Source organism: Bufo gargarizans, chromosome 10, assembly GCF_014858855.1.
Source record: "Bufo gargarizans isolate SCDJY-AF-19 chromosome 10, ASM1485885v1, whole genome shotgun sequence".
In the NCBI taxonomy this organism is placed as follows: Eukaryota; Metazoa; Chordata; class Amphibia; order Anura; family Bufonidae; genus Bufo; species Bufo gargarizans.
The window spans coordinates 113,152,615-113,166,570 of NC_058089.1; the positions used below are offsets into that span (position 1 = coordinate 113,152,615).

At 46.0% G+C, this 13,956-nt stretch overlaps 1 protein-coding gene across 1 annotated transcript in view; it reads right to left on the bottom strand.

Annotated features, from left to right (window-relative positions):
- Nucleotides 1–8,855, bottom strand: part of LOC122920105 (BTB/POZ domain-containing protein KCTD19-like) — a 43,205-nt gene extending 34,350 nt beyond the window's left edge. The window contains exons 1-2 of the mRNA XM_044269313.1: nucleotides 8,832–8,855; nucleotides 5,732–6,025 (exon numbers count right to left, since the gene is read on the bottom strand). Coding sequence (XP_044125248.1) covers nucleotides 5,732–6,025; nucleotides 8,832–8,855 — 318 coding nt within the window. The remainder of the gene's footprint in view (nucleotides 1–5,731; nucleotides 6,026–8,831) is intronic.
- Nucleotides 8,856–13,956: the final 5,101 nt, after the last annotated feature.

The window sequence follows — 13,956 nt, forward strand, 5'->3', positions numbered from 1 at the left end:
TGTGCTTCCCAAGGTCCACAAATCTCTGGTTGATCCCCCTGGCCGGCCGATAGTATCTGGCTCTGAGTCAATATTCAGCAATATTGCCATTTTTTTGGACAAGATTCTTCGCAATTTTGCGACAGGGGCGGTCTCATACATTCAAGACACGACCGATTTTTTGTGTAAACTCAACGCAATTGAGGTGGATAGAGAGCAGACATATATTCTTGCATCTTTCGATGTAGTCTCTCTCTACACCTCAATTGACCACACGTTGGGCATAACGGCTGTTGAATGTATGTTGACACTCTCCTCAATGACTGAATAAGCTATACATTTCATTTTATCTCTTTTGCGCATTGTTCTACATTGGAACTATTTTCTGTTTCAAGATTCCTTTTATAAGCAATTAAGGGGAGTGGCGATGGGGTCGAATGTGGCCCCAACGTTCGCAAATATTTTTATGCGAAAATTTGAGGAAGACGTCATCTATGTTTCACACCACTTCAGACATGTTCTGCGGTGGTGGCGTTATATCGATGACGTCTTCCTCATTTGGACTGGCACGGAGAAGGAATTAATTGACTTCCATATGTATTTGAATAGCATTGATAGTGATCTCCAATTCACTTTGATTTTTTCACACACTGAGGTACAGTTCCTTGATACCACGGTTGTCTGGTCTGGGGAAAAGTTCCTTACTAAACTATACACTAAACCTACTGACAAGAACACCATATTAAGGTATGATAGTAATCACCCGAAAAATATGGTTAGGCATTTACCGTACTCGCAATTTTTGCGGGTGCGTAGAATAACATCAGAGGAGAGCAATTTGACGGAGGCCCTTGAGGATATGTCAAGGAAGTTTGAAGACAGGGGTTATCCGCCAAAGTTGCTACAGACACATAAAAATAAGGCTCTGGAGATGGACAGAGAGTTGACCTTAGTGAGGAAAGATAAGGAAAATCCCCAACGTCGGATTCCTTTTATCTCTACTCATACGGAGGAAAGTGCAGCTATCAGCAAGATTATTAGAAAACACTGGAGTATACTGGGCAATACTTTCAGTGATATCCAAGAATTCAGACTGCCTCCCCTGTTTTCATACCGGAGAGCCAGCAGTCTGAAAGACCAATTGGTTAGAGCAGATTGTGGCTCAAGGCAGCGAGCACGTCAAATGAAATTGTCAAAATATGGATTGGGCAGCTTCCCATGTTTAAGCTGCGTAAATTGCAAATACATAGGCAAGGGACGCAGCTTTATACATCCTGCCACTGGTAAAACTTATCCTATTAATTTTCATTTGACGTGCAATTCTAATTTTGTAATCTATGTGTTAACCTGCCCATGTAAAATTCTGTATGTGGGAGAAACCTCCACTGATTTGAAAACCAGGTTGAATAACCATAGATTTTCAATTCGCCAAAAACGACATGATTTACCAGTACCGAAGCATTTTTCTGAGCAGAAACATTCAGAACGTGAATTAACATGCTGGATTGTAGATCATGTACCTCCCCCCAGGAGAGGGGGCAATCGAATAAAAATATTGAAAAACAAAGAAATGTGGTGGATCTACACTTTAGACAGCCTAAAACCTAAAGGGTTAAATGTGGAATACTATCCTGGATGTCTCTAGATTACTGTTTGCCTGATACCCCACCCTTTATGCTTTCTGGCATGATCCCTGTTGTGATGATGGAATTTAGATAAGATTCACAAGCATATGAGTAATTTTCTCTTATTTGTTTTTTAGACACCACACAGACTGATGCGGAAACAGTGAACATAGAAGTCTGGACACATGCGACAGCTCGCGATGTTCTATGTGTATGAATTTAACTGGATAGAATTTTTTCTGTTACTGCATCCACGATGTGTCAAAATCAATTTCCTGCTATCAAGTGATTTATATGGGAGATCCCCATTACACTGTCTATGGACCGTTATAATGGGACGGTTCGGGGTGCACTACATTTGCATGTGGTGTCCCCCTTACCTGACCATAACTTTGGAGGGGTTGATCTACCCGGGAGGTTGGATCCCTCTCCGATTGGTCCTGACAGTGAAGCATATACAGTGCCAAGCGCCTTGCTACAAAGACGATGCCTTTAACAATGTCACATTGTGCGTATGCAATAGCCCCCACACGGCAATAGTATGATATCTGGCTGCCTAGGATATATTGGAGCGCAGTTGCGAGCGCACACTGTGGGTCGAGGTTTGTCTTTGACATGCTGTGGTTTTGACAGTATTAGTTAACAGGGCTTTTTTGGCCAGTATTCACATGAACATGCGGTTTTGTCGAACATGATCAGACCTTCACTGTTTTCCCTCAGCCTCTGTGGTGTATGATTTTAAACATTAATACATGATTTGATTCTTTTGTATCTTCATGCACTTTATTTATGCACATATGCACTTTGTAGTATACATTATTTAAATGTTACAAGCTTGGATGCAACACTAATGGACACGTCCCTGTGTATCCAGCAGTATGGTACTTTGCATAAGTAATTGTTCACATGATCTAATGAGGTGAACTATTTTCACATGTTTACCAGTCACATGTCTTGATTTGTAAAATTCATTGGTTGTCTGATTTTTGAAAAAGCTGTATAAGACATGCACAGTCTTGTGTTTCATTGCTTGAGAAAGGCTCGATTGTGAGCTGAAACGTCGCAAATTATTTTTCACATGGGTGAATAAAGATTTCTACTTTTTTCAAGTCTTGGAGTGCTGTCCGATTCTCTGCATATATTAGAAGGTGGAAAGCTCATTCCTTTGGACCTAGCACCTGAGCCAACAGCTGGTGCCGCCAAATCTCCTTTTCTGCTATATATATATATATATATGTACGGTGTCTTCCTGACAGGGCACAACTGTGAAGTTTAATCCATTTCAGGTGACTACCTCTTGAAGCTCATCAAGAGAATGCCAAGAGTGTGGCTACTTTGAAGAACCTAGAATATGACATATTTTCAGTTGTTTCACACTTTGTTATGTATATAATTCCACATGTGTTAATTCATAGTTTTGATGCCTTCAGTGTGAATCTACAATTTTCATAGTCATGAAAATAAAGAAAACTCTTTGAATGAGAAGGTGTGTCCAAACTTTTGGTCTGTACTGTGTGTATGTATGTATATATATATATATATATATATATATATATATATGTACGGTGTCTTCTGCCCCCCTGGCTCAAGCCGGGTCACCACCTTCGGTGTGCGACCCCCTTGGGGAGGGACGCTACACTAGAACGGAGGGGACTTGCGGTGGATCCGAAAGCTGGTGAAAAACAGAGGTTTTTGAGGGAACCTCTGGTCCTCCTTTGCTTCTGGAGAACGGGAAGGAGCAGGGGGTTTGGAGGACCCCCTGGACTCCCGTCTCCCGGGTGGGAGTGCAGGCCGTTTTAAGGAGGGAGGTCTGCCCCCTCCAGACGTTAAGCTAAAAACTGATTTAGCTTAGTCCCTGTAAGAAGGGTATAGCTGAAGAGGGAGGAGCTTACATTTTGTGTGCTTAGTGTCCGCCTCCTAGCGGCAACAGCTATACCCATTGTCAGGACTCGAACCCGTGGCCAGTCATGTACCAGGCGGTAGCTCTACCCACTTCTTACTACCTCTCTTGTCCTTGCCTTGACCTGCTGATTATTCCAATCTCTTGCACCTGCTACTTCCCTATAAAACCCAGCCCTTTGCTGGTTATTGTGCCTCCAAGCCTGTAGCAAGCTTCCTCTCTGCTCCTCCACCACTATTGCTGAGTTACCATCGTTGTCAACCCGGACCGTTTGACCTTGCTGATTTGCCGCCTGCATTGACTCACTGCTTACCACTGACCACGCCTCCGTCTACTCCTGCTGTTACCTCGCTGCCATCTCTGCTGCCGACCCAGACTGATCGACCACGCTACCTGCCTCTGTGGGCCTCTGCCACTGGACTCCATACTTCCAGCTCGGGTGTCCTCTGATTCAGGTTAGCCTCGATTGACACTACCACCCTTAACACCCATGGTCAAGTCTGTGTCCCTCAATGATACAGATGAGAAATGTTGTTTAGTAACTATAGTAAACATGAGAAAGCATTAACACAGTCATGACAAAGATAATCAAAACCTCTATTCTCATCAAACAGTAAACTGCTCTGTTAAAGGAGAACAGGGTATAGTTACAAACAGGACTCTGGAGCTGGAACAAAAATACTTTTGGCTTGTTTGTGCGTCCATATGTTATGAATGGGTGAGAGGAGAAAGCAGCTGGCTTATCTCCCTGGTAACAAAAGGATCATGAGTTGACTTCAACATGCCCGATCCTTATAGCACCAACAGCTGATGTCAGGGGCCACCATACACATTAAAGGGGCATTCCCTTTTGGGACACCAATGGCATAGAGCTAGGATATTCCATCAATGTCAAACAGGTGTGGGTCCCACCTCTGGGACCTGCTCCTATCTCCAGAACAGGACACCTGAAGTGATCAGACAGCAGCCTTGCATGCACAGCCATCCTTCATTCACCGCTATGGGAATCAACAAAAAAGCAGAGGTTTAAGATATGAATGCAGAATAGGGATCAAACCTGCAATGTGTGAGTAAGGTCTAAAGCAGGTCATACCCTTCAGATCAATGTTGCCGGTCAAATGTTCATTTGACTGGCAGCCATTACTCTCAATCCCTAATACACATGCACTCTTGGTTTAGCCAAACATGCACGTGTTGTCAATAGGAACCAGGGAGCTTACCACCTCCAGATCAGAAAGCAATGGAACACTTAGGGTGGCCATACACATTAGATTAATGTTGCCAAAACCTGCCAATTTTTGTTGAGAAACCTGGCCAACCAATGTGTATGGTGGTGTAAACTATCTCCTGATGGTAGCTGTCTTAGGAGAGAAGGGCAGGTATGATGAATTTCAATTGATGTAGGGTCTACATAAGTCATGATAAACCCTTTTACACTAGGGCTCATCTTTACTAGTCTATTTCATGAAAAATAATGCACCAGGGAAACAACACATCACAGGCTTATTCTTATAGCTTTCTAGATTCTTTAAAAGGACATTTGTCATCAAACAAAGGGCCGTGTCGTATGCATAATTGCCTGGCAAGGGCCTCTTGATCAATCAGAATCTCAGAGAGGGCTCACACACTGGTAGCTTCCATCGGCATGGACTTACCTCTGAAAAGTCTAAACAAGCAGACCTGTTTGTGGGGCCTTCTGTAATAGCTTATTAGAAAATAGCACAAGAAATGAGAGGATCAAGAGGTCTTTTGGTGAGTGCAAGTGACCAGTGGGACACCCACCAATCATGAGGATGGGGGTCCTGAGTGCCCCCATGCACATACTGCACCATTTATCTCAATGGGACTGCTGCAGATAAGCCAAGTACGGCACTCGCCAATCTCCAGCCGTCCCATACAGTTGAATGTAGTGGCAGTGAGCATGCTCCACTGGGGCTCAATTTATCTGGAGGGAAGGAGGGACACAGGACCCCAGCTCTCGTTACACATTACCATCCCAGTGCTTGGACACCCATGGATCAAGCACTTATGCCCTCTGCACAAGAGATGGGATAAGTTTTTTAGGTCTTGTGGTAAACAGGATAGTTAAGCTGTGCCCATATCATTGGATTAAAGGCAGATTTGCTGTTTTGCACATAGAAAAGTTGGTTGCTAACCCCAACAGGGGCTGTTCTAATATCAACAAGCCTAGTGAACATGTAAAGTGATGGAGCGATACCTCACACACCTCCGTCATTGACTGAAGACCTACTGCTTTGGTTTGTTCATACAAAACATCTATATCGACCAGAAACGATGATGAGAGCTGCGATGTGAGCAGGAAGTGATGAACGTGTCTGAACACAAAGCCGTCCCGGTCCAGAAAAATCCTTCTACTATCAGTTGGAGTCAAGCAGCAGACCTCTCGCCACAGAACAGATTCCCGGAAGCGAGCAAGTGTCATGGTGGGGATGGAGAACACCCAGCCGCCAACATCAAGATGGAAGAAGTCAGAGAGACCCAGTGCTGGCTCCGAGTCATCCTGCAAAAAGGGCAAGGAGATTTCTATATACATTTAAGCAGGTTTCATGATTATAACTCTGGATACCTTCTGTGCTACCCAGAATGTGTCTCCTACGCAATACCTAATGTCACATGCAGTGGGTCGGCTGCTATGTCTCTTATGATGGTGGCAGTATGCCGTACTGTGACAGGCCAAGACATCTATGCCCAGTTTACCTTACACAGAGGGAGGGGCAGCTCCAGACGGTTTTTCGGAAATGGTTTGAGCTACTTTGCCCAGTTTACCTGACACATTTCAGATGGCTGTACCAGGTTCACATGACACACACACAGAGGTGTTTGGAAATTGGCTGGTTTATCTGACTCTGGAAGTGGTTGTACACATTTTAACTGATGCTTCAGAAGGCAGTTCCCAGTTTATCTTACACACATATGAGGGATGGCTATGCCCAGATTACCGCACACTCTGGAGCGTGGGGATGGCTATGTCAAGGTTACCTCACACATTGGAGAGTGGGGATAGCTATGTCCAGGTTACCTCACTAATTGGAGGGCAGAGATGGCTATGTCCAAGTTACCTCACACGTTGGAGGGCAGGGATGGCTATGTACAGGTTACCTCACACATTGGAGGGTGGGGATGGCTATGTCCAGGTTATATAACACGTTGGAGGGCGGGGATGGCTATGTCCAGGTTATCTAACACGTTGGAGGGCGGGGATGGCTATGCCCAGGTTACCCCACAATTTGGTGAGCGGGGATAGCTATGTCCAGGTTACATCACAAATTGGAGGGCAGAGATAGCTATGTCCAAGCTACCTAGCACATTGGAGGGTGGGGGTGACTATGTCCAGGTTTCCTCACAAATTAGGGGACGAGGGTGGCTATGCCCGGGTTATCTCACATATTGGAGGGCGGAGATTGCTTTGCCTAGTTTCCTTGACATTTGAGAGACGGCTGTGCCCAGATTATCTGACACACTGGGGGGAGATGTTCCTAGTTTACCTGGCAGCCCTAGATGCCGCAGTTGCATCTAGTAGGTTCAATGGCCTGACATTTCCGGAGGGGGGGGGGGGGGGATGTCTACTGGAGGAGGCAAGGATGCCCGGTTTACCTAATGTTTCTTGAGGGAAGGTTATGTGGCAGTGCCCAGTTTACCTCTTGTTTCTTGAGGGAAGGTTATGAGGCAGTGCCCGGTTTACCTCATGTTTTTTGAGGGAAGGTTATGTGGCAGTGCCCAGATTACCTCATGTTTCCTGAGGGAAGGTTATGAGGCAGTGCCTAGTTTACCTCATGTTTTCTTAGGGAAGGTTGTGTGGCAGTGCCCAGTTTACCTCATGTTTTCTGAGGGAAGGTTATGAGGCAGTGCCTAGTTTACCTCATGTTTTCTTAGGGAAGGTTATGTGGCAGTGCCCGGTTTACCTCATGTTTTCTGAGGGAAGGTTATGAGGCAGTGCCTAGTTTACCTCATGTTTTCTGAGGGAAGGTTATGAGGCAGTGCCTAGTTTACCTCATGTTTTCTAAGGGAAGGTTATGTGGCAGTGCCCAGTTTACCTCATGTTTCCTGAGGGAAGGTTATGAGGCAGTGCCCAGTTTACCTCATGTTTTCTTAAGGAAGGTTATGTGGCAGTGCCCGGTTTACCTCATGTTTTCTTAGGGAAGGTTATGTGGCAGTGCCCGGTTAACCTTCCCTTAGAAAACATGAGGTAAACCGGGCACTGCCACATAACCTTCCCTAAGAAAACATGAGGTAAACTGGGCACTGCCTCATAACCTTCCCTCAGGAAACATGAGGTAAACTGGGCACTGCCACATAACCTTCCCTTAGAAAACATGAGGTAAACCGGGCACTGCCACATAACCTTCCCTAAGAAAACATGAGGTAAACTAGGCACTGCCTCATAACCTTCCCTCAGAAAACATGAGGTAAACTGGGCACTGCCACACAACCTTCCCTAAGAAAACATGAGGTAAACTGGGCACTGCCTCATAACCTTCCCTCAGGAAACATGAGGTAAACTGGGCACTGCCACATAACCTTCCCTCAGAAAACATGAGGTAAACTAGGCACTGCCTCATAACCTTCCCTCAGGAAACATGAGGTAAACTGGGCACTGCCACATAACCTTCCCTTAGAAAACATGAGGTAATGTGGCAGTGCCCGGTTTACCTCATGTTTCCTGAGGGAAGGTTATGAGGCAGTGCCCAGTTTACCTCATGTTTTCTTAGGGAAGGTTATGTGGCAGTGCCCGGTTTACCTCATGTTTTCTTAGGGAAGGTTATGTGGCAGTGCCCGGTTTACCTCATGTTTTCTAAGGGAAGGTTATGTGGCAGTGCCCGGTTTACCTCATGTTTCCTGAGGGAAGGTTATGAGGCAGTGCCCGGTTTACCTCATGTTTTCTGAGGGAGGGTTATGTGGCAGTGCCCGGTTTACCTCATGTTTCTTGAGGGAGGGTTATGTGGCAGTGCCCGGTTTTCCTCATGTTTCTTGAGGGAAGGTTGTGTGGCAGTGCCTGGTTTACCTCACGTTTTCTGAGGGAGGGTTATGAGGCAGTGCCCAGTTTACTTCACGATTCCTGGGGGAAAGGCTGTTATAAGGCAGTGTCCGTTTTGTCCCTTGTTCTGACCCACTCATTTTTGGTAACACATGATGTAAGGGCTGTCTGGCTCTCAGCTTTTCACATGACACCATTACGTATACTGGAGATTTTGACTCCGTTTTAAGTCTATTCAGATGATTTCGGTGCTGACAAATAACTATTACTGCTTATACACAAACACATATGAAGTAATAACTGGGAATGACGTCATGAACACCGCCGTTACCGCCAGCAGCTCGGTCCCCGCCATCCTTAGCGCTCGCTGACAAACACCTGAAAAATCGCCTCAGAAAACCTCTCGCGCTTCCCGCCACCAATCCCTGAGCGTTACCCCGCCCACTCTCTCCATGCCAACAGCATCAATCACGGTGACTATGGAAACCAATAGCCATTACCCGTGCTTTACACCGCCCACATCCCTCTGCCGCAGCAGCCTATTGGCCAGTCCTGTCTGCCCTGTGTTGCTGGGGGGTCAAATCCCGCTCTCCCCCGGAACCTTTCCCGCGAACCATGTTTGCCGCCGTTGCTAGGGGACTGTTGACGAGGCTGCACCCATTGAATGGGATGGCGGTGAAGAGGGTTCAACTAAGGGAGAGTTGGGTGTACGGGAGAGCCGGGCTGCAGGCGGGCGAGGCAGGTAATGGGTGCGCAGAGTGAAGGTGTTATAATGGAGAGCCTGGAGACGTCTCATCAGCCATATGATGTATCCATACATTGTATTGTACAATATAATCCATACATTATATATCCATCATACATAATATCCATACAATATAATACACAATCTGTACATCCATAAATAATAACCCATACATTATATTCATCATCTATACAATATAATCCCCACATTATAAAACATACATTACATATCCATAATCTATACATTAGATATCCATACTCTCTATTATGCATAAGCTATACAATATAATACATTATATACATACAGTATACCCAATACATATATATATATATATATATATATATATATATACACACACACATACACAGAACCCATACGCTATAAAACATTATCCACATCTAATAATCCGGTATACTCCGCACTTCCGTCTCTGAGGCTGGATCTCATTTTCTCCCCATTAGACCAATCAACCTGGTAAATACGGTACTACGAGCTGGTAAATACGGTACTACGACCTGGTAAATACGGTACTACGAGCTGGTAAATACGGTACTACGAGCTGGTAAATACGGTACTACGACCTGGTAAATATGGTGAGAATCAGCCGGACAGAAATAGTTTTTTGTCCGTCCCGATTTGCAGCACCCTATGCCGGACAGTAGCCTAACTTACAGGTTGCCCTATGACCCCATTTGCAATCATCAGTTGCCATACTGGCAGCGCCACCCCTCTGCCCTCTATGGTCATGTGATGTGTGCCGCCAGCACTAGCCTAACGCGTAACTATTGTGTATAAGGAAAGTGCTGCAGCGTCCTAGCAGACTTTGGGTTTCAGTTCCTAACTAGCTCTATGATTACTGCTTGCTGTCAGTGAATGGATACATTCTGGTTTACATCCAGAGGCGGAAAACATGTTCTGACCTAATATTACTTCCCAAACCTTTGCTACAGCTCTATCCAGTCTAGACAATCCGCTGTGAATGTCACCTGCGCCGATACATTTTAAGAGATTTCTGCTGTGGACGGGTTTAGCTCCCGGAAGATTGCACTGGACACAAGTGTAACGCCTAAGGATTAGGTCAGCCAATGGATGTAAACAGTAAGGTTTCCAGTTACTGGCAGCAAGCAGAGATCTTGACTTTGGGAAGAAACTGAAACACAAGACGGTGAACTGGATGATGAGGTGGTTTAGATGAAGATAAGGGGATGTTCTGGTTGAGGTGTGCTCTCAACGAAGGGGTGGTTTTTAATCAGAGGTGGACAGAATAAAGGGTGCTCTCGATGGGCGGACAGGACGAGGGGGGTGCTCTCGATGGGCGGACAGGACGAGGGGGGTGCTCTCGATGGGCGGACAGGACGAGGGGGGTGCTCTCGATGGGCGGACAGGACGAGGGGGGTGCTCTCGATGGGCGGACAGGACGAGGGGGGTGCTCTCGATGGGCGGACAGGACGAGGGGGGTGCTCTCGATGGGCGGACAGGACGAGGGGGGTGCTCTCGATGGGCGGACAGGACGAGGGGGGTGCTCTCGATGGGCGGACAGGATGAGGGGGGTGCTCTCGATGGGCGGACAGGATGAGGGGGGTGCTCTCGATGGGTGGACGAGGGGAGGGGGTCTGGATCAGGTGGTCTCTTCTGGAGAGGTGTCGCTGTTCTTCTTATTCTTCCTGCTGATACATTTGTATGGATTCTAGATGAGATACTAACTAGAGATGAGCGAACTTCTGTTTTAAGTTCGGCGTCTAAAGTTCGGGTTTGGATTAGCGGAGAATCCCGATCTGGAACCGGATATGGATTCCGACTTCCGTTGTGGTCCGTGGTAGCGGAATCAATAATGGCCGATTATTGATTCCGCTACCACGGACCACAACGGAAGTCGGAATCCATATCCGGTTCCAGATCGGGATTCTCCGCTAATCCAAACCCGAACTTTAGACGCCGAACTTAAAACAGAAGTTCGCTCATCTCTAATACTAACTCCAGTGATTCTTTTCTCCCACTTTTAAGATACGGTTGAGTCACTCAACCTCCAGGGGACGTACAGAGAAAAAATCATCTCCTTGGGCGACGCCTTTAAGAACTTTAAAAGTCTTCGATCCCTGGATCTGTCCAGAAATCTAATCATCAGCCTACAGGTAAGGGGCGGCTCTAAGGCTGAAATCACACAGGCAGGTTCTGATGTTGCTTTTTGAGGCAAAGGTAGAAATGGATTCAAAGCGAATGGGAAATATAAAGGAAAGACATACTTCTCCTCGCTGCTGCATCCACCTCTGACTTTGGTTAAAAAAACTTCAAGTGTGAACTAGGTCTTAGGGTGCATTTACACCAGCAGATTATCTGACCAATTTCTGTCCAATCAGACAATAGTTGGTATGTATAACAAAAGATCTGTGTGTGTAAACGGACATCTGACCAATGATTGGTCAGATAATCTGTTGGTGTAAATGCACCTTTAGGGCTGTATTTGTGTAATACAGGCCTTAGGCAGACACTTATAACAAACACATTTTACCAAGCAAATGAATGTCAGGATGATCATGAACTGGAAAGGTCTAGTCTGATCCTTTGTATCCATGAAGATAAGCGGCATCAGTGATGTATGGTGCCGCCTATTAAATGGATGATGTGGGGGAATTGGACTGATAACATTTCCCCCTTGCAGGGCATTGAATATCTGCACGCTCTGCACTCCCTGAACCTTTACTATAATGACATTGAAGCCCTGGAGGAGATAGTGCGCCTCAGACCACTGTCCCTTCTCAAGACCCTGGATCTGCGCCTCAATCCGGTCACTAGACAGGACACTGATTACCGCCTCATTGTCATCCATGCCATAGGCACCCTGAAGACTCTAGGTGAGTGCTGGACAAATGAAACGCTGACTCTTATGTACACCTGCTTCCTGTCAGTGAACGGGCTTAAAAATATACTACTCATCAGTTGACAATTCGTTACAATTGTTTCCGCTCTACCCAATCCTCTAAACCAGCAATCAGCAACCTCCAGCACTCCAGCTGCTGTGAAACTACAACTCCTAGCATGCACACAACGCTCAGCTGTTCTTGTAAATTGTATGTAAGTGAAAGGAGGATACTGGGAGTTGTAGTTTTAGAACAGCTGGAGGGCTGTAGGTGTTGATCCCTGCTTTAAGTCTAGGGTTACACGGACAATAAGTCGCAACTACACTGCAACATTTGTCACACAATGTCGTACGATAATTTTTATGATGATAGTCTATGATGTCGCACAGCGACATGCTGCGTCTGGGACACGACAGTCTCGCAAAAAACCCATCCAAATGGATTTTTCTGAGTAGTGTCGCAGTCGCAGCATGTCGCAGTGCGACACCATAGACAATTATTATAAAAATTGTCACACAATTTTTATAATAGTCTATGGTGTCGTATTACCGCGACAAATTTCGTCATGTAGCCCTTGCCTAAACCAGTCGGCAGCACAAACCTCTCCCCCGACCCAATCGCTTTCTACAATGCATGCAGCCAAATCTATTTCGTTTTACACACAGAGGATTGTATCGACTGGTTACAATGAAGGGCTCATGCACACGACCATGTTTTTTGTCCGCATCCGAATTTTTATGGGTGTGATGTGGACTCATTCACTTCAGTGGGGCTGCAAAAGATGCGTACAGCACACCATAAGCTGTCCATATCCATATGTCCGTTCTGTGGCATCTGCAAGAATATAGAATATGTCCTATTACGGACAAGGATAGGACTGTTCTGTTATGGCCCAGACCTTCCGTTCCACAAAATGCACACAAAAGGCACACAGCCAGTATCCGTGTTTTGCGGATCCGCAGCTTGTGGACCACAAAACAGGCTACGGTCATGTGAAAAAGCAAACCCTCAGCTGTGAAACGTATTAGGTTTGCATAGGTTTTCAGCTTCCGGATGTAAACAAGAATGTCTCCATTCCCTGACTGCAAGCAGAACTGTTGACATTAGTGAGGATGTGATACACAAAGGGGGTCATTTACTAACAGATATACGCCACTTTTTTGCGTATATCTGTGGCAGATTGCGGCACAAAGGTTATTTGCGGCTCAATCTGCGACTTTTACCGGCTCACACCAGGTCTAAAAAAAGGGGCGAGATGTGAACAATGAAGGGGGACGGACAGGCCCGTCTCATTTATTATTTTCTACGCCATTTTTAGGCGTAGAAAATTATCTAAATCTACGCCAGCAAAGGAGATGGCATAGATTTAGGCAGGCGGTGGATACGCCGAAGTTATGTAGAGGCCGGCACCTCGTCTAAATCTCCGGTCTTAATAAATGACCCCCAAAGTCTATTAGAAAGTTGCAGAACATTTGTTATCTTCAGTAAGCGCTCTGTACATTGGACTGAAAATTTAGCATTCTGGTACAGCCGCCTCTCTATACGCCACTCTGAAACTGGCTGTAAAACTACAACTCCCAGCATGCTTTACATCAGCTGGAGAGCCGTATGTTTCAGGCTACCGGATAACGCTGAGATTTCAATGGATGCACTCTGCTATGAGCGTATGTTGGTTTGATGAAGGAGCAGGGCAGTGATGGGGTTAATAATGAATAAAGGAGTGGGCGTGAGGGACCTGCCCCTGCCCAGGTTTCTGTTGTGCCCTGCGCAGGGAGTTGCCATGGCTTCACCTGGAGCCTCTGCAAACCTTAGGCAACTGTCAGCCGGGCCCATTCTTACCGAGCCCTCCAGCC